Source organism: Fusarium mangiferae (assembly GCF_900044065.1).
Source record: "Fusarium mangiferae strain MRC7560 genome assembly, contig: FMAN_scaffold002, whole genome shotgun sequence".
Classification (NCBI taxonomy): Eukaryota; Fungi; Ascomycota; class Sordariomycetes; order Hypocreales; family Nectriaceae; genus Fusarium; species Fusarium mangiferae.
The window spans coordinates 1,092,073-1,111,885 of NW_024573922.1; the positions used below are offsets into that span (position 1 = coordinate 1,092,073).

General features: G+C 48.3%; 10 protein-coding genes across 10 annotated transcripts; 6 read left to right on the forward strand and 4 right to left on the reverse strand.

Moving 5' to 3' along the window:
* Positions 1 to 89: 89 nt before the first annotated feature.
* FMAN_06345 (uncharacterized protein) lies at positions 90 to 1,674 on the forward strand (the record flags this gene model as incomplete). Its single annotated transcript, XM_041826886.1, has 9 exons — positions 90 to 260; positions 342 to 490; positions 541 to 582; positions 632 to 701; positions 759 to 786; positions 839 to 851; positions 898 to 987; positions 1,044 to 1,386; positions 1,441 to 1,674. 9 exons carry the CDS (start codon positions 90 to 92, stop codon positions 1,672 to 1,674), a joined length of 1,140 nt encoding a protein of 379 aa, XP_041677904.1.
* A 527-nt stretch (positions 1,675 to 2,201) lies between these two features.
* On the forward strand, positions 2,202 to 3,041 carry FMAN_06344 (uncharacterized protein; the record flags this gene model as incomplete). The annotated part of the gene is made up of 1 exon (XM_041826888.1): positions 2,202 to 3,041. One exon carries the CDS (start codon positions 2,202 to 2,204, stop codon positions 3,039 to 3,041), a length of 840 nt encoding a protein of 279 aa, XP_041677905.1.
* Positions 3,042 to 3,137: 96 nt separating this feature from the next.
* On the reverse strand, positions 3,138 to 4,757 carry FMAN_06343 (uncharacterized protein; the record flags this gene model as incomplete). Its single annotated transcript, XM_041826889.1, has 3 exons — positions 3,138 to 4,058; positions 4,108 to 4,347; positions 4,398 to 4,757. 3 exons carry the CDS (start codon positions 4,755 to 4,757, stop codon positions 3,138 to 3,140), a joined length of 1,521 nt encoding a protein of 506 aa, XP_041677906.1.
* A 359-nt stretch (positions 4,758 to 5,116) lies between these two features.
* FMAN_06342 (uncharacterized protein) lies at positions 5,117 to 6,262 on the forward strand (the record flags this gene model as incomplete). Its single annotated transcript, XM_041826890.1, has 2 exons — positions 5,117 to 5,974; positions 6,074 to 6,262. 2 exons carry the CDS (start codon positions 5,117 to 5,119, stop codon positions 6,260 to 6,262), a joined length of 1,047 nt encoding a protein of 348 aa, XP_041677907.1.
* Positions 6,263 to 6,665: 403 nt separating this feature from the next.
* On the forward strand, positions 6,666 to 8,149 carry FMAN_06341 (uncharacterized protein; the record flags this gene model as incomplete). Its single annotated transcript, XM_041826891.1, has 3 exons — positions 6,666 to 6,847; positions 6,934 to 7,128; positions 7,180 to 8,149. The coding sequence occupies 3 exons, from the start codon at positions 6,666 to 6,668 to the stop codon at positions 8,147 to 8,149; spliced, it is 1,347 nt and encodes a 448-aa protein (XP_041677908.1).
* A 784-nt stretch (positions 8,150 to 8,933) lies between these two features.
* FMAN_06340 (related to cystathionine beta-lyases/cystathionine gamma-synthases) lies at positions 8,934 to 10,871 on the forward strand (the record flags this gene model as incomplete). Its single annotated transcript, XM_041826892.1, has 5 exons — positions 8,934 to 9,017; positions 9,068 to 9,162; positions 9,214 to 9,819; positions 9,875 to 10,216; positions 10,283 to 10,871. 5 exons carry the CDS (start codon positions 8,934 to 8,936, stop codon positions 10,869 to 10,871), a joined length of 1,716 nt encoding a protein of 571 aa, XP_041677909.1.
* Positions 10,872 to 11,040: 169 nt separating this feature from the next.
* Positions 11,041 to 12,135, reverse strand: FMAN_06339 (uncharacterized protein; the record flags this gene model as incomplete). The annotated part of the gene is made up of 3 exons (XM_041826893.1): positions 11,041 to 11,388; positions 11,460 to 11,719; positions 11,778 to 12,135. The coding sequence occupies 3 exons, from the start codon at positions 12,133 to 12,135 to the stop codon at positions 11,041 to 11,043; spliced, it is 966 nt and encodes a 321-aa protein (XP_041677910.1).
* A 1,250-nt stretch (positions 12,136 to 13,385) lies between these two features.
* FMAN_06338 (uncharacterized protein) lies at positions 13,386 to 14,966 on the forward strand (the record flags this gene model as incomplete). Its single annotated transcript, XM_041826894.1, has 1 exon — positions 13,386 to 14,966. The coding sequence occupies one exon, from the start codon at positions 13,386 to 13,388 to the stop codon at positions 14,964 to 14,966; it is 1,581 nt and encodes a 526-aa protein (XP_041677911.1).
* Positions 14,967 to 15,915: 949 nt separating this feature from the next.
* Positions 15,916 to 17,755, reverse strand: FMAN_06337 (uncharacterized protein; the record flags this gene model as incomplete). The annotated part of the gene is made up of 3 exons (XM_041826895.1): positions 15,916 to 17,024; positions 17,075 to 17,501; positions 17,591 to 17,755. The coding sequence occupies 3 exons, from the start codon at positions 17,753 to 17,755 to the stop codon at positions 15,916 to 15,918; spliced, it is 1,701 nt and encodes a 566-aa protein (XP_041677912.1).
* Positions 17,756 to 18,161: 406 nt separating this feature from the next.
* FMAN_06336 (uncharacterized protein) lies at positions 18,162 to 19,235 on the reverse strand (the record flags this gene model as incomplete). Its single annotated transcript, XM_041826896.1, has 1 exon — positions 18,162 to 19,235. One exon carries the CDS (start codon positions 19,233 to 19,235, stop codon positions 18,162 to 18,164), a length of 1,074 nt encoding a protein of 357 aa, XP_041677913.1.
* Between the last annotated feature and the right edge of the window lie 578 nt (positions 19,236 to 19,813).

Below are 19,813 nucleotides of genomic sequence, written 5' to 3' on the forward strand. Positions count from 1 at the left end.
CCCACATAGACTCTGCGCTATATAAGCTCCCGAAAGCTAAAAGGACCCCAACGAACAAGGTCTTTGCGACAAATATACGAGGACTCAGAATGTCGACACCGCCAGCGGCTGCGACAAGCCCGAAGAGCGAGACGAGTCCTGCCAAGAATACTGGCAAAAGTCCCTCAAAGAGCCCCTCAAAGAGCCCCCCTCAACATGCGCAGGTGAATGTTGGAGATACCGGCATTCTGGAACCTACGCATTGGCAGCAGCTTGCCGAGGTGAGATAAAGCCGACAAACCAACATGCTTACAGGTTTCATGTTGGTCGCTTATGTGCATATTATGCTGACATGATTATAGGAGGAAAATGCCAACGCAGACGACGATGCTCATTCGCTGAGCGAAGAAAGTCTCGCGTCCTCAACAGATTCAGTGTCTTCTAGTATTTTCGAATACCGCAAGCTTCATGGGAGGACATATCATAGGGAAATTGGCAGTTCACAGTACTGGTAAGCTATTTCGGTATGTATTCGTCGTGGACCGAGGCTCACTCGAATAGGGCTGCAAACGATGAGAGGCAAAGTGAACTGCTCGACATCAAGTAAGTTGAATCGCGAATTTTATCCAGAACGATGACTGATCTCTACTAGCCACCACTGTTTGACGCTGGGCATTGGAGGAAAGACGCACCTCGCGCCCCTTGACACTGAGAAAATTACAGTGAGCGACGAATGGATAGTCTCTCAGACATGATTAAATGCTAACGTATTTAAAAAGAAAGCGCTTGATATTGGAACCGGTACCGGTATGTAAAACCTACCTCGATTATGCTGTGTGCTAGCTGACATGCCATTTAGGTATCTGGGCTTTGTACGTCCCCAGAATGCAATTCGAGCCGCGCGCTAACCTTCGGCAGAGATTTTGCCGATGAGTATCCTAACGTTGAGGTTATCGGCACCGATGTATCGCCAATCCAGCCCTCCTGGGTGCCACCGAATCTGCAATTGTGAGTCCCCTAAACCAATTCCAAACTGTCGATTGCACATACTGACATGCTTTCAGTGAGATCGAAGACTGTACCCAAGAGTGGACATTTGCGCCCGACTCAGCTGACTACATCCACATCCGCTGGCTGATCGGCAGTATTCCCGACTGGTACAAGTTCTTCCGTGAGGCCTACAAAACCTGTAAGCCAGGTGGTTGGGTCGAGAGTTTCGAACCTTCGGGTATCATCACCAGCGACGACGACACAGTGAAGGAGAGCTCTGCGCTGGGCCAGTGGGGTAAGCTGTTCATCGAAGGAGCCAAGAAGCTAGGTGTGAGCTTCTCTATATATGAAGAAGAGCTGCAGCGGAAAGCCATGGAAGCTGCTGGCTTTGTTGATATCCAGCAATTCGAGTACAAGGTACGCAACGATTGTATGAAGTCGCGCACAATGACTGATAACATTCCAATACAGACCCCCATTGGTGGCTGGCCCAAAGATCCAGCGCTGAAAGAACTCGGCCAGTTCGGCAAGCTTGCGTTCCTTGCCGATCCCGAAGGCTTTGTGCTTTTTGTAGCTAACACAATCGGTTGGACGGAGTCGGAAATTCATGTGTTCCTTGCGCATGCTCGGAGGGAGATTCACTCGGGCAAGCATCATCCTTACTACAAGCAGCGAGTTGTTTGGGGCCGTAAGCCTGAAGAGTAATCAGATATTCTGTTTTAAAGGCTCGGGTTTCTTAGATAAAGGCATTTTCTGATGAGAGTGGTCCTGTCAGCGGCGAGGATGGTATCGCGCTACTGAACTTACGCAGTCTGATTTAGTTGTTGATATTTTCATTTAATACACGAATTCTGATTAGAGGCTTTCTCTAATTATTGAAACGCGTCATAGGGTTGTGTTGCACATGCACTATTGATTCAATCATGGAGATCTCAAGCTTGGGTTGAGAGTGAGGCCCAGATCCACTATTTCAAGACAGGCCACCGAGCTACATACGTTCGAGACGGAAAAATTACCAACATGCCCGACACTACCAATGATTACATTATCACATCCAAGGAAATCTTATTTTCCTCGGGGTTTAATTTATCAGCTGGCTGATAAATGGATAACGGCATCGGGCCTTGCCTGTTATATATCTAAAGCTATTGCAAGATGGGGCTGGCCTTGGTGAACCAAGCAAACCTCATTACTTGTAACGTGCAATCACCGCCGTACAAAGTATTATCAAAATGAGGATTCCCGAGAATTTTAATAGCAAAGTCACCATCACTCACATTACAACAGCAACTGCGATTGTTGACATCGATGGTGTCAAGTTCATCACTGATCCCATCTTCGACGACGCTCCTCAGAGCCATGACCGGTCGCAAGCAATTGGGCTAAAACCGGGAGAGTTCTTCCTCACCATGCAAGAAGGCCCCGCTATAACAATCAAACAAATCCCTATCATTGACTGCGTCTTGCTCAGTCATGAAGATCACGTGGACAACCTGGATGAGACAGGCCGTCAACTCCTCATCGGCCGCAGAGTCATTACTACGCCCGACGGTGCAAAGAACCTATCTGACTATCCTGGTACATGCGCTATTGAGCCGTGGCAAACCTTGAAGTTCCAGCTTGGAGGCGAAGAATGGAGCATTACTGGTATTCCTTGCGTCCATGTCCCAGGCGGCGAAGTAACAGGCTTTCTCTTGCACAAAAAGTCCTTCGGTACGAGCCCAGATGGACGCCCAAATGTGGTTTACTTCACCGGCGACACTGTATTTATTGAGGAAGAGTTCAGGAAGCTTCGTGAGAGATATCATGTCGTGGTTGCACTCACGAATCTCGGACAGGCAATGTTGCCTAGCCCCAAGAGTCCTACAGGATTATTAAAGATCACAATGGGAGGGGAGGATGCTGTGAGAATGATGGAAGTTCTGGGGGCTGATATCCTTGTCCCTATGCATTTTGAGTCGTGGACGCACTTTACGCAGGATGGTAAGGCTTTGGAGGAGATCTTTACTTCTGGAGGCTTGGCGAATAAGGCCAAATGGTTGTCTTCAGGCAAAGAAGTCAATGTGATCTAGCTCGTTGAAGATAGTCGACAGTCTCTGATAGATAGTGGACAGAATTTGTAAGGAATGGCAAGCAAAGTTCAAAAGAAACCAAAGAATACTTGCATTTCATTCTTCCCGAGCCTCTCCCTCACCTTTCATGACTGAACAAATCCAAGATCCGCCAGATGATACAGCAACAATTCGGCCTCCGCTCGCTCGCCAGGTCCCGAGACCGAGCAAATTCCCGTTTGAAACATGATACGTACCCACCAGAGGATATCGAACCATTCCGTTTGACGCACGCAGCACCAAATCATATTCGCGGGGAGTGATGAGCCTCTGTACCACGCAAAGCTCCGCTGAAACGTCACCCGGCGGTGAGAGAGCTTGAAGAAGGGATGTCCATTCGGGTGCCGTGACATCGTCTCCGAAAATGATGCCATTGCCTTTGCCGCTGCGGATGGGCTTGAGGATGTAGCCGTGTCTTAAGTCGGGAGAAGTGAAGGACATTCGCAGCAGATCTTTCAGCTCATCAGAACCAGGCAGGAGTGTTTCCACGATGCCGAGACGTAAGGCTTCAGCTTGAACTGCGGTGACTACTCCTCGCGCCACTAGCTTCGGGATCTCCTGTCTCACAATGCCCAGCATCCGCTTGTCATGTACGAGAAGTATAGTCCGCATGTCATTGAAACAGCGCAGGCTGATTTGGCGCAGCATTTCCGGCTCAAGAGCGAGGAGTTCCCGCTGATGTAACTCAAGCCCGACTTGATGTATCTCTTCACAGATTTCACCATTTGGAGATACAAATCTCCAGGTGCTGGAGACTTGCCCATCGCCATCGTGTATGACACAGCACAGCCGGAACCCGCTTTTGCTGCGTGCATCCGGGAAAAGTCTGAGATCTGCGGGGGAAATGAGCCGTGGCTTTACGCCGAAACGATGTTGGACAGCGTCAATAAACATGTGGATATCGATGCCTTTTTCGGCACCTTTCAGAAGATGCAGTGGATACTCGGGATCGAACAAATTGAATAACCCCTCCAGTATCTGCTTGTGTCAAAATAATTAAACGAAAGGTGCATGGGTATTGTCTCACAGTGTCCGGGTCAGTGGCGGGCATAAGCTCCGTCTCCGCGCTCTCTATGCTCTCGTTGGTTGCCGCTTGTCCATATGCCTCGTGCATGAACCCGTTAAACGAGAAACGCGCATTGATTTCCGTGATGCAGTAGTTTTCTTCGCGCTCGCTGTTGTCCTCCACGAGAAAGTCTGGGCGCCATGATCCCCGACACTGCGAGAATTGCGGCAGGTTCCCGGTAATGACTTGGCCCTCGATCCACTGTATGACATGTCAGCTGCCACCTCATTTCTTCTTCCTGTCTCAAAGACGATGGATTGACGTGCTCGCAGAATCTCTTCCTCCTTAGCCTCTAGCGGCATACGCTCGGGGAACCTTGCGTCTCTGTCACTCCACCAGCGTTGCACAACATCCGTGATGGCTGCTGTCAAAGCTTCATGGAGATTTTCCAGCTGCTGTTGGTGATGTCGGCCCACTAGGACAGGCCGCGGACATCCTGCCGTGTAAGAACCCTTGTGCCAGAGATTTGCAGGGCAAGCCTTCAGCAGCTTTTCCTGGAATCGAGCTTCCTCATTAGAGAATGATGCCACGTCGAAGCTCTGTTGCGATATGGACCGAACTTCTCCATGACCCTCCCCGATGTGGATTTGTGCAAGCTGTCCAGTTTGCATAGTATACGGATGAATTTACAGATTTGAGCCTAACTTATCAGATGGTGGATGACATCGCCTGAGGCTATTTATGCTTATGGAGGAGGCGTCATGTAGCCAGACTTGGCTTTCATCTTCATCCTGGCTGCCCGAGATCAAGAGTACCATTGATGTTGCTGTGTTTGAGACAATAAAGCCACAAGGGGGACTGCATTGGTGTCAAAATGGGGACGGCCGTAGAATAGTCAGCTTCAACTAGAGTTACAGAGAGGACATTACGGTACGTACTTCGACGAACGTCGATAATAGACTGAATTTCCTCGAATGGCTCTGTTATCTCCAGATCTTGTTCCATCACACATTCTGCTATGTCTTTCGCTATGACGACTAGACTTTCGCGTCTTACAAGATTCGGCACCCTTGGGCCGACATATTCTCGCCATCTCATTCGTTCTCATGGCACACTACAACGCAAACCTCGGGTTCTTGATGCACCACATATCTCCTGTGCTCGTGATCCCGGACATGTTTACGAAGTTGCGGCAGAGCTTCAGTCTTCCGGTCTACTCAAGATCCGCCTGGGCTTTCCCGATGACTCTTCTGACTACCTTCGGGATGTCATCTTGAGTATGCACAAGCATCATGGCCATCACTTGCCAATTACTCATAGTGCGACAAGAGGCTGGTTCTGGGACGTGCGGCCGAAACCCGCCGCCACTACAGGAGTTCATCATGCTCGCTCTGAAACTATGAGTGAGTTCTCATGGCACACCGACTGCAGCTATGAAGATCCATTGCCGAGATATTTTGCCCTCCAGGTCCTACAACATGATCGTTATGGAGGTGGCACCCTCTCTGCGATGAACGTAGCCAGCCTCATTGGGTTTCTATCACCGGAAACACGAAAAGCCTTGATGGCGCCCGAGTTTCGAATGCAAATCCCGTCGGAGTTCATCAAAGACCCTGAGACATCATTTATTACTGGCAGCATTCTCGCCCCGGATCCACACTCAATAATTATTCGCTATAGACACGATATTATTGAGCCACTAACTACTCGGGCTGCAAAGGCACTTGAAGAGCTGAGCGCAGTATTGGTGCGGCGCGAAGTACAGGCGTCTTCAACTATGCATCTGAAGCCGTCTGACCTGCCAAAGGGGTCGATTATCTTGATGGACAACCGCCGATGGATGCATGCTCGGAATGAAATCAGGGATCCAGAGCGCCACCTTCGGAGGGTGAGATGGGATGCACGACCATTCAGTATCTCCAATGGGATACTTAGAGCGGGGAAGGGCAAGACGAATCAATAGTTCAAACAGGACTGAAACAAATAGTTCTTCACAAACAACAGGTTCTCGGCTATGGATTGCTGTATGTCTATTTGTAGAAAATGCCTCCGCATCATGCAGTTCATCCGAAGGATCTCTATCCGCTATGAACAGTCTGATACGGAGCGAATTATGAGTACCAATCGGTCCGCAAGATTTGCATCAGACAAGCTCGCCTTTGGGAGGAATAGCTAAATATAGCTTGTTGAGGTACTAATAACCTTTTACGTATTCAGCCTCTCGGGAAATTTCGATCATTTCCCTGCATGAATTGCTACTTTTGCGTCAATTTCTATGTTATAGTAACACGAGATGCATTAATTTAGTGGTTTTCGGGCTCCATGTCTGGGCAGACTACGAAAGATATTCGGACTCAGCCGTTTCTCGGGAAGGGCCTCTTCCGAGACATTTGACAGCTCAAGCCACGGCAACGATACACGGGCTACTGAGGCAACTTTAGCCGATGTTACTAAGCTTCTTGTTCACTCTATGCAAGGTGAAAAGAGACTAGAATCTAAGTAATTTTATAATTCGGTCGGGAACCGACTACGGATACTACCTTGACACAAACAGTTTGTACTCGCTGCTGAAGTTCAGGATGTCCCCCAGCCCGACATATTCATTGGCAGACGTGCTTGCGGTTGCACGAATACACCCTTTCTACTGCTCTACTCAGTACCCACCAGACAATAAGACCATTCAGGATGCAAGAGAGAAAGCAGCATTGAAGTACGAACGGCCTGACTTGAAGTCATGGCCGTTGCTTCAGAAAGCCGATTTGTAAGTTTTTCACACATTCCATAGGCAGTATCTGATGGCATTAGATACACCGTAATTGAACGGCTGATCAATGACACCGACGCGAGGAACACTTATCGCCACAATGTCTACACCAGCGTTACGAGTGGAGGAGGAGGCGTATCAAAGCCTTTGTTCTTTGCGACAGATGCGCTCGAAAATCGTCGGCATAGGGCCCTCTTCGGCGAATTTCTCAAGAAGACCGGCATCATTGAACGTGGGGACTGGGTCTTGTCGACTCATCATGGCGGCAGCTTGTACAGGTTTGCAAAAGCGCTGCCATCAAAGATCCATCACCACTAACATCCTCCCAGATCGCTTGATTTAACACTGGAGACTATGGAAAATGCCGGGGCTTCTGTGCTAGCCGCTGGGCACCAATGTACACCTGCGACTGTGGTACAGATCTTGCAAGACTTCAACGTCAATGTCCTCACCGGCGACAGCAGTCAGATCATATCGATTGTCCACCATATATCGACCATTCCAGATAAAAAGAACAAGAACAAGATCAGAAAAGTGATCTACACGTCAGAAGGGCTTTCCTTGATACAGAGAGTCCAAATCTACAAGGTGCTTGCCCCGGTCGCCATATACTCTATACTTGGTAGTGCAGAAGCTGGGCCTTATGGAGCTAGCAGTCCCTTTCTCGTCGATTTTGACCCCCGATCTAACCATAATGATTTCATTATCGATACACGGATGACCATCATTGAGGTCCTCCCTCTATCTTGCGCGGAGAGTGATAGCGACGAGATCCCTGAACCACTGCCGGACGGAGAAAAAGGTGTCATTGCACAAACAGTACTGACACGTCTGCGCCACCCCGTGATACGTTACATAACTGGCGACATCGGTTCCCTTCATCCTTTGCCACAAAAGTCTGTTGGTCGGCTTGCCAAACACGATGTGCCTCATTGCCGCATTCTTCGCCTACAGGGCCGCGACCATCGCTTCAGTTTCATGTGGGATGGATGCGACTTTCAATTCGACAAGCTCAATACGATATTATCTAACCCTCAATCGGGAGTTCTCCTTTGGCAGGTGATACTAGACAAGATGCAACCGTCTCAAGAAATTTCGTTGGAGATTCGTCTGCTGAGCGGCCAGAGCTCGGGGGATCAAGCGCACTTGCAGACCCTTTTGGACCAGCTGAAGGACTGTCTTGATGTCAGTTATTTGAATGAGCACAAATTCAAGGTCGCATTTGTCAATGATGCTCTGGGGTTTGAGCTGAGTGGGACTGGGCGAAAGGTCATTCGGTTTGTTGATCACTCATTCTAGTCCTGAATGGTATCGCAAATTATCGTCAAAAGTCTACAAAGGAATACCGGGAGATGAACCACCATAATTAGCGAAACGCTGCGAGTTTTCAATTCTGTCTTCTGTGGTGGCCATGAATCATAAAAAGGAACAGTGTTTCTGTTCTCAAATTCTGTGATAGGACCGAGAGGCAAGAGAAATTCAAGAACTCTTTTTCCAGTGACATAAAGGCTTGTACAACTTTAGTCTTATCCTAGTAAGCGTCTGCATCAGTCTATTTTAGTGCCGTGGCCTAATGTCAGAAGTTCTTTTCTCCTTGGAAGCGGTTCTGTTAATAGTCACACAGGTGACAGGAGAGGGCTTTCCCAAGTAGTATTCACGAGGAAAACCCTTCTTCTTCTTCTTCTAGTTTTCTTCTTCTAGTTGTCTTTTGCCATGATCCTACAGTAATTATTGAGGCTGGTTTTACGAGTTTACGCACCTATGGTGTTACATCCATCGATGGAGGAGCATCGTAACTTCCTACTTCAGTCACCTTCCCCTTACATGTCAGACGTTGGACTTTCCCCTTGAAAATTGTTCCTTGTGATTACCTTGAAATGGTTTTATCTGGAGCCTCTCAGAAAGAGCAATTTCCCCCATACCTCTCCTCAGTTCAAGGAACTCGAATTCAGACTTGCAGGCCTAGGATCCTAAACTTTACAAAGATTTATGCATTTTATCATAAGCTTAGGCCCTGGATCCTAAACCCCGCAAACGCTTAGGCTTGTTATCATAAGTTAAGGGCACTATTTATCAACTTACGATGAGTCCGACCGGGGTCTACCCCAATTCCCTCCGGGCGCTCCCCTTGCATCAACCGAACATCTATCCACCTGGAGCACCTCATGTAAGAGCCCTCGACTTCATTCAATCAGCATCAGCTTTGACACTTTCCAGGCAGTTAGCTCTTCGCTCCCAACCTGGCAGGACGTCAGAGATATTGCGCTGGCAGACAGGACGGTGTTGGACTCAATTGACTACAGCTACCCAAGGTGAGATCCCCCTAACGAATCTTGTTCACATCTGACGCTAAGTATCAAAAGATTCTACATCTGCCTCCCTGTCCGATCGCTCGCCAAACTTGTCATTGAACGGTTAGGATCCGTGGACCTTCCGGCCTGCTATATCTTTCCTTCTTCTGATGACGTAGACGACTACGTCGCGCAATTACGGCACAAGAACATGGCCGCCGAACACGTCCGTTTTAGCTTTCCAGCGCCCGAGCCAGCGAACTCAGAGAATAAAACTATGTACCTTGCGTTCTCGGCGTTATTAGTTGACCCCAAGTCCAAAGCACACGTAATGGATATCTGGGTAAACGAAGGCACTGGCATTACCACACGACACGCCGAATACTGCTTAAAATATTTTGACGAACTCCGTTCAACCTCCCCTCTGCCTCAGTTCAACACACCGGCTGCAAGGATGCCTTCCCATGACCCGTACTCCGCAGAGTGGATTTACCGTGGCGCATCGGATCTTGCAGGCCTGCAACATTATATCGCTCGCTTGGCGACCTCAGAGGGTCCAGTTGAAAAGGCTGTAATGCCCGGAGACGTCTTCATCTTTCCCAACGGGATGAACGCAATTTACAACGCTTCTGAAGCACTCGCGATTAACAATCCAAACACAAGCGTTGTCACCTTCGGGTGAGCTACGCGTCTCCGTAATGAAACTTGATTCCAGTTAACCGTTCTTCTGTAGATGGATCTACCCTGAGACAATCACCAATCTTCGTCGGGGGCAATGGAAAGAGGTCATACCCTTCAGATTGGGCCGTGAAGAGGACTTGGATCAGCTTGAGCAAATGTTGAACCCCAATGAGAAGCAGATTTACGCTGTCTTCTGTGAGCTACCGAGTAACATCAAGTTGACTTCGCCCAACCTGAAAAGAATCCGAGATTTAGCAAGGAAATATGATCTCGTCGTTGTTTGCGACGAAACAGTTGGCAACTTTGTCAACGTCGACATTTTGCCATATGTCGATATCATAACGACGAGTTTGACCAAGATGTTCAGCGGAGCAGCAAACGTGACAGGAGGAAGGTATGTGATGCCATACAAAACGTTTAGGCTTAATAGCAACGACTGCTGATACATGCCTTGATATAGCGTCATTATCAATCCAAATTCTCGTCACTATAAGAAGCTCCACGAAACCATCGAAAGTCGATATGAATCGGTGTTTTGTTTCCCCAGAGACATTTCCGTCCTCAGACAAAACTCAGAGAACCTAGTGGAAAGGGTGCAGAGAGCCAACACAAATACTATGAAGATCATGAATATTCTCACCACTCACCATTCAATTGCTCGCATAAACTATCCTTATTACAACCCAGACTTCTACAACTACAACGGTGTCCGCCGACTTAATGGAGGATATGGCAATGTCTTCAGTTTGGTATTTCGCAACCGTGGAACTGCTGAGCACTTTTACGACCATTTGGATGTTTGCAAAGGTCCCAGCTTCGGCACCAACTTCACAATCGCGATTCCTTTTGTCCAACTGTCAGCATACAATGAGCAGGAAAAACTCGAAAAGTACGGTCTTCCGAAACATACCATCCGGATCAGTGTTGGGCTTGAGGATTACAGACTGATCCGTGCTAAGTTGAAGGAAGCATTGGAAGAAGTTGAAAAGTTCGAAGTAAGTCCTGGGTCTGAGTTCGCAATCATTAGGGATGAGGCCATAGAAGACTAGGATTATGCGTTCTTTAGTTGCTATAAGGGCTCCTAGCAGGCGAATGCTTTCAGCTTAGAAGCATATAATTGCCCCGTCAGAATAGGTCTTTGTGTTATTTAGAACGGTCTAATAATTCAACAGTATCAATGATATCTACACTCCCAACTTGCTCTCAGACTTTGCGACTTCACGACCACAATATCAATCGAGGACGGCCTCCAGTATTGTGCTCAGGTAGAAGTCCAATGAAGCTGCTGAGACATAGTCGTGGTCTGTACGGCAGACCGAGCTCAGGGCAAGGCTCTGGCTCAACTTTCTCAACCTGATGCATGTTCCTTGAGTTGAAGAACCATAGGTCACCAACCTCAGGCTTGACGACGACATTCTGCCGGCCATGAATGATCTCATCACGATAGCCATAAGTGTCAGGATCTCTAAAGTTGAGGCACTCCTCGCTCCACTCAACGTCATGAACCCAAGTCCTGCCACCCTTTACAGGCGCCATGTACAAGTTGAACACGGCCTGATGAGTGACCTAAGAATGAGGTTAGTTATACGGTTTTTTTTCAAGTTGTCGACGGGCGTGTTGGGAACAAAGAGGCTTACCTGATTGATGATCCAGTCTTCAGTAGCAGCATCATACGGCGTCCAGTCACAGTGAAGACAAGTTGAATCGTTCAAGGCACGGAAGTTACCTGAGAAGTATGTCTTGCCCGGCCCTTCTGACGCACGAACGATCTCATATTCGGGTAGCAGTGCCCGAAGAGTTCCGATGACTTTCTCCCAGGCATTGACTCCTGTCTGATCTGCAACCTCTTGATGAAGCCCACTCAGAGACTGTGCGACCTTGAAGTACTCTTCCTTTTCTATGAATGAATTCTGTTAGATCACTTTTTATACAAGAGAGAATTTGATCGCACAAACCATTCTTGCGATTCTCAAAGTCAGCCGCAGCTTGCGCCTGGTACTCGAACTGCGCACACCCAACCCTCTGCAAAAGAGGTCCAGTGTAATACCTATACGGCGCGATCCTATGACTCAACGCCTTCTCATGAGCGAAGCACTCCTCACGACCAAGGAAGCCAGGTTGCTTGATCACGGGTGTCCGGTTAAACAGGACATCGAGGAAGTTCTCTCCCGAAAGCGGCACAGGTTCTGTTCGCTTCCACTTGGATTGATACGGGGGTGCTACCCTACCCAGAGTTGGGAGGGCGGGGGAGAAGGCCTTTCCTGCTAGAGGGGCTCGAGAGAGGGTCCTTGCTGTGGCGGCGTATTGGGACATGATGGGTGTGCAATGATGTATGATATGATTGCAGTGGACTTACTACTGACGGGATGTTTGTTGGGTGTTCTGCTGCGAGCTCTTATAGTATAACAGGCCTCAAACTTCCTGATACGGGGCTCTGGCTGTGAATGGGTAACGTTATTAATCTCTAATTATATAAGAGGTAATAGATTTAGTAAACTTAATCGAAATGCTAAATATTATTAAGTAGGTTAAGGATATAAAAAGCCTTACTTAGTTATTTTTATATATAATATTTAAAAATATAAAGTATAGCTATAATAGAGTATTTTATTTTATAGAAAGTAATTCATAATTTAATTATATAGTTATATAGATAATAAGTAATAAATATATGAAAATTATATTTAAAGTAATACCATAAAGTAAATAGTGTAAATAGGGTATTAGTATTTAGCGCCTAATAGAACATAAATAATATACTCTGTACTCCTATTTTAAAGTCATATCCTTATTTTTCAGGCATTGAAACTTAAGGTGTGTATATAACCTTATCCTCTCATCCCTCCAAAACAACATTCCCGGCTTAGAAGCGGGACGGCCCATATCTGATACAACCCGCTCCACAGTTTCTTGGGTTGCATCTGTCTTATGTGCATTCACGACTGTGCATTTCTGGGTTACCGGCAAGACGGCACTCAAGGGGGGCTTGGAAGGTTTTGATTAACGCAAGCATGATCTGACGCTCGCTTAGCAATATCCACACATATGATCTGATGTTGTCAACGTGCGCTTATAATCTTGCATGACGGCACATTGTCTGTTGCAGATTCTTACATGCGAGATTACGGCGCAACGAACTAGGATTTGTTCCTGCGTGAAGAGGGCCAATCGCCATTCGTCTTGCGCGAGGCAGAAGGATCGCTGTTTTGATAGAGTTGGAAGGATTGTGATGGGATTCAGAGGATACTCGGCTTGCGTAAAGATGGTATGATCACGGCTGATAGACGCGGCAAGAGGTGAGATGCCTAGACGTGAAGTGGGCGGGCGTCAGCGCTTCCCTGGCAGCTGCGTGCATTAGAAGATGATAGTCGTGTAGGAGATTTGGGAAAGGTACTTTCACTGTTTGTACCTTTTCCAGTCAGCATTTCTGAGAATCAGGCGATATCAACGACCAGTTGTGAATAAGGCATTACATATGTGAAGCTTTACCGGAGAGCCTGGATCACAATGACTTTCACAAACCTACGCTTCTAAGTCCGAGACTAGGAGCAAAACAAGACAACATGTCAAACTCTACAGGCTTTATCGCCGATTTACCTGGCCTTTTCACAGACATACCAGGCTTTGTTGCTGATATCCCCTCTCGGGTTGACTTCACCTCTATACCCGTTATCTTATCTTCCACTGTTGCTGTCCTTGCCTTCACATCCTTCATCAAATATGTCGCTGAGAGACAGCAAGAAAAGTCAATGGGCTTCGGCCATGTCCCAACTCTCTGGCAATGGGATCCATTCTATGGTGTTGACGCCTTCATTGCTATGCTACTAGCTCTGAAGAACAATCGCTACGTACCATGGCTGGACAGCTTACACGCCAAGATGCCCAAGACTTTCGCTCTCACCTTCCTTGGTGGCCGTCAGATTTGGACTATTGAGCCTGAGAACCTCAAGACTGTGGCCAACAATCTTGCTGATTTCCAGGTTGGTCCTATTCGCTACAACAGCAAAGCTGGACAGCCCTTCGCTGAGAAGGGTATTGTTGGCGCTGATGGCAAAGACTGGGAATTTGCCCGCGCGCTTGTCAAACCATTCTTTATGCGAGAGTGGTACGCCAATACTGAGCGCATGGAGCCTTTTGCCGAGAGGTTCTTTGCAGGTATTCCTGCTGATGGCGAAACTTTTGATATGTTTCCCCATCTGCGAACCTGGTCATTGAATCTGAATCTCCAGTTCCTCTTTGGCGATTACTCTGATATTGTCACTGAAGAGGAGACCAATAAGACCACTGATGCGTTCATCACTGGTTTGGCATATGCACGAATCCGCCTTCTCTTACACCGCGTTCTCTGGCTCTTCCCATGGAAGACATGGTACAAGGTTGTTGGTACAATTCACAGTTATGTCAATAAGCATATCGCCAAGGCCCGTGCTGAACTTAAAGAGCGCGAGGAGCGCATCAGCAAGGGCCTTCCTGTTGGGCCGGAGAGACGGGATGTCTGCTGGCACATGGTTCGGGAGTTGCCGAATGACGATGAAGTCAGATCTCATCTGTGCTTGCTCTTTGTTCCCAACAATGAGACTACTCTGATCTTCCTGTCCAATGTGATGTGGAATCTGGCCAGGCAGCCCGAGATCTGGGAGCGACTGCGTGAAGAAGTAAAGGGCAAAGAGTTGAACTTCAACAGTCTTCGCAGCATGAAGCTCCTTCAGAACGTTCTCACTGAAGCTCATCGCATCACCCCTGTCGGTCTCTTCATCGCCCGCGCCGCAGTTCGTGACACGACCCTCCCGCGAGGCGGCGGTCCCAAAGGCGACCAGCCCGTGCGCGTGCGCAAAGGTAACATTGTGCAGATCAACAAGGCAGTCATGTACAAAGACCCAGACTACTGGGGCGATGACGCCTTGGAGTTCAACCCGGACCGCTTCGATAAGATGCGTCCGGGGCTGAGTCTTACACCGTACAACACCGGGCCAAGACGATGTCCTGGTGAGATGATGACGATGAATGAGTGTGGGTATATGGTTGCTCGTATGGCGCAGACTTACAAGAGGTTGGAGTGTAGAGACCCCACGCCGTTTGTGGGTGTTTTCCGTATTGGGCAGTTGAATAAGAATGGGTGTCAGGTTGCTGTATACAGAGAGTAGTTGTTAAATAGAGGGGAGGAGGAAGTAGGTTCTCGAGAAATAGAGTTTGACTGTCCGGGAACTTTTTTATCGAGACAGTGTCCTAAAATTGACTGTGTCGTCGAATCTGCTTCCATTTTTGGCTAATACTATGGTTCTTGGCTTATCACATTTTGTCCGAGGTGCATATGCAAGCTGGTACCTTACGAACAGATAGACAAAAAGAATTGAAAGCTCTACCCTGTATGACAAAGGAATTGACTTATCTTACAACAACCTGTTGTAAATCTATTCGATCTTGGAATAGGTACTTTCTGCTTGTTGGTTTGACGTCAGCGACATTCATGCTCCATGGGGCTTATCAGCTAAGACCTTGGCCTGCTGACGTGCATATTATCCCAATAACATTGGCATGTCAGATTGGAACTTGTGAACTGCTGTTTCTCCTCTTCCGAAGGTTATCGGGTAGCAAAAAGTAAGATCCAAGCGGTTACACCTTGGCGTTCCATCACCGACGTTGCAATCGCCAAGCAGCCCAAGACCTTGTGCTTACTTACATCTTACAAAACTGCATGGGATTTACGAAATACCATACATGTTACGCCATGTGGATCCCTCCCTGTCAAACTGTCCGACAGGCACTCTAGAAGCAAGTTCGCGGCAGATAATGTGTAGGGGAACGGTGGAAGGATTCAGGCGACGCAGTCGATTTCGTAATTGACAGGGATACAACGGGGAGTCGGAAAAACTTGGCGCGCGGGCACTACTCGGGAGCGCTACGAGTAGCCCTTTTCGAGTCATGCAGCTTATGTTTAGAGCGTGTTTACTATGGACTCTACTCAAGAAGTCTCCGGGCAGAAAAGTACTCAGTACCGGGTAAACAGCGTATGACGCTCCAATTATATTCTATAGTTGGAAACAAGAGTCCCTTTCTAATGCACCGCTCAATGCCGCTATTCTGTATCTAATCTTATGCTCTACTGTTGCCATTTGTGTTCGCGTTCACGGCAACTGGTTCCCCTGTTGTCTCCTTTGTCTCTGTGCTCTCGGTCCCTGGCGCTTCGTCTTTCGGCTTGTTCTGCTTGATGCTCCTCCACTCCATGCAAACAGCCCCTAGATAGCCTATACAGGACAGAATGAGCCCACAAAGGAAAGCCTGCCGTAAAGAAGCGTTATAAGCTACAAGAACAAGCCGTTTGGTGGTTTCGCTCAAACCCTCCAGAATTCTTGTAGCTCCCTCTTGTTGAAGATTGAATACATCAACGCCAGGAATAACACTAATCCTTTTCACCAGTTCATTCGTGAAGAGGTTTTGTCCAACGCTGACAAAGATGGCACCCCCCAAGAGTTGACAGAAGATCAGAACTGACGTACCTGTTGGGACGTCTTCCAAGGGCAGTACAGTCTGTGATGCAATCAGAGGGATTTGAAGAGTGATGCCTAAACCGAAGCCGTATGGTATCTGGTAGCCGATCCACTCTCCACTGCTCGTATGCACTTTGAGTAGAGTAAGAAGACCTGTACCGACACACATGATGGCATTGCCAACAAGCATGAAGGGCATGTATTGTCCGATAGTTTGCACACCGCCGGCACTGACGAACGACGCGATGACTTGAGCGACGACAGTGGGCAGAAGGCGAATACCTGATTGAACAGCGCTGACACCCTTGATAGCTTGGAACCAGATGGGAAGGTAATATAGCGTTGTCATCATCGTAGCTCCAGTACAGAACATCGAGAAGGATGAAGCCGCGATACTGCGTTGAGTGAAAATATGCGGCGGGACAGTCGCATGGTTTGGAAACAGGACCTGGATCACCACAAAGGCAATAAGGCAGACGCCAGTAACAACGAAGAGTGCGATGATGCGACCGTTGGACCAGGGGTACTTTGTGCCTCCCCATCGAAGAGCAGTGAGGAGGCTAATGATACCGCCGAGAAGCATAACACATCCTGGGCCATCGAGACGAAGGAGCTTTTCTTTGAGGGGAAGCCGAGCAGTTGCGCGATCGGGCACTTGGAGCAGAAACGCGAGGAGGGCGGCAGCAACAGCTCCGATGGGTAAGTTGATATAGACTTATTATTCCGTTAGCGACCATCCACTTCTCGGAGGCAGTTGAACTTACAGCACCATCTCCACGTCGCGCTGGAGTCAGTAAAGGCACCTCCAAGCAGAGGGCCTAACACGCTGGTGACGCCAAAGATCGCCGCGACAACAGCCTGATATGGCGTTCTCTTCTCCAGTGGGATGCAGTACACCGTGACGATGACAGCGCCAGCATAGATCCCAGCACTCCCAACGCCAGCAATTGCGCGACCGACAATGAGCGCCGTAGAAGATGGCGCCGCGCCACAGACAGCTGAGCCAACTTCAAAGATCAAGATGCTGATGAGAAAGATGATCTTGACGCTGAAAAATGTGTATAGTCGGCCGAACATGAGCTGAAATGCGCATGTTGTCATGAAGTATGCGGATGCATACCAGCCGACATCGGCGACGGCGCGGAACTCGTCTGTGATTTTTGGGATGGCGGTCGAGACGATTAGTCGATCCTGTAGACAATTGATCTATTAGCCATTCTGATTAAAGCACTGTGATTTTTGCGAGCAACTGGGATAACCTGGGGAAGGGCATCGCATACCAGGGCAACTAAAAACATGCTCAGATAAGCAGAGGTCATGATAAGGGCGAGCTTCATGCCATGAGGGTAGTCAATGGCAGCCTCTTCCTCTGCAGTAGCTCTCGCATCATGAACAACATGATGTTCGTCCTCGTTTGGAGGCTTGTTTCGTTTCAGGAACTTCATTGTCAATCGCTGGCTTGACACAGTCGAGGTGACCACGGTGGCTGCGCGAGACAAAAGATCAATGGTCAACCTGTAAAGCCCGCGGGACTAAGAAGCATGGAAATTGTTTCCGAAAAGGAAACGGAACTCAATACGCGAAATCTGACACGGAACCAAGAAAGACACCGATTGTCCTGACGTAAATTGGGTATCAACCAACCAACATCTGTGGAGCAGGGATCATGAAAGTGGTCTGATCAGTTGCAGGGTAGAGCATTCCTTCAAGAAGTAAGAAGCAACATGAGATGTGACACTGTATCATGATATGACATGGCGTATACTGAAGCAGAATTACGAAATAATGCTCAATAATAATACTTTCACCATGTCGCTAACTACCGTGTCCAAGTGCCTCGATCACTGCTGTCTAGAGCAAGTAAACCAGCTTATGGCCCCTAACGGTCCCCGCCTTGATCTCCTCTAAGCCCTGTAGGGCGCCCTCCAATCCACCCTCCCTCACCTGGACAGGATGCGGAACGATCTTACCATCGCGGAGCAATCCCTCCAGCATCCGCGCAAGATCGACACCAAACTTTCTCAGCTCGGGATTGCCAGGCCGCCCGTGAGGTGGCGGCATGTCAATGTCCAACCCCGCCATCTCAAGCCCATACGTAAATCCCGACTTAACCGTCTTCCTCGTTCGCGTGATGGCTTCGTGGGGGACATGCACCGTCTCGTAGTGCCCACCCATTCGGCCGATTGCTCGGAAGCAGAAGCGCGCAGAGTCAACCGAGCCAATGCAGTCGAACGCGTACTTGAGCCCGTTCTTGGTGAGCTTCTTGATTGCGTCCACGGAAGCGTCGGGATCGCGATAGTCAAAGCACTCAACGGCTTGGGACTTCTTGGCGAGCTCGTTGCTGTTGGGGGAGCATACAGCAATTGGCAGGAGACCCGCCAGTCGCGTCAACTGGCAGAAGATGGTGCCTGTTGCTGTCCCGCCCCCATAGACGAGCACGTAGTGGGGTGTTGGCGAGGGCTGCAGGGGTGTCCCGGGGAGCTCGAGCCGCCTCATGGCTAGGCCTGCAGCCATGAAGACAGTGCCGAGAGACGCCATGTCAGCAAGGGAGTACCCGGGTGGCTTGCGAAGGATGAAATCCTCCTGAGCTAGAGTGTACTGGGAATACGCTCCCACGTCCGGCATCGACCGGTTCATGCCAAGCACCATGATTCCAACCTCATCGCCTATTTTGAGAGGACTGTCTGAGGCATCGGGACCGAGGGCGATGACTTTACCAGAGCAGTCAAAGCCACCAATTGCTCCATGGACCGTATATCCGCTTGTAAGCTTAGTATCGATGGGGTTGAGGCCCACCGCCACGTTCTTGACCAGTACCCATCCCTTGCCAGGGGTAGGAACCGGTGCGGTGTCTGACAGTTCGAGGGTATCACGCTCGGTGCCGATAAGAGCACGCTGCGTCTTGGGGATGGTGATTGGCTCCATAGTTTTTTGTCGTTGCCTGCTTGGGCCCTGTCATCAAAGAGTCGAAATAGACGCTCTATTTAACTTGCTTTGATGTCAACATCCCGGTAACTCGTATGCAGGCTGGTGTTTATGTCACACCACTTAAGGACGAAACCAGGTTTGACTAAAGAAGGAATCTAAATTGATAGCTTGGCTACGCTTGGCAGATGACTGTTACATCTGAAGGAGCTGAATGCTGGAGTTTAGATGGAGAACGAGTGCGTGAATGGCGAGTGGACGAGTAGTATGATGCATGGCGGGTAGCTATGGATAAACCTTGTTATCATATGTGGGACGGCTTGCTTCTAGGTGTGAGATTATATACTATACTTGAAAGCTTATAAAGGGGTCGTAATAAAAGAGGCTTAATTATTAATTACAATATTTATACCTTTTCTTAAAAGATTGTTCTATTTTAATACCTTAACAGCTAAGTATATAAAAGAATAATATTTATATATATTAACTAAGCCTTTATGTATGTAAGTTATTGCCTATAATACTTATTATTATAAATACTTATAATAGCCCTATTAAGCTATGTATTATAAGATATA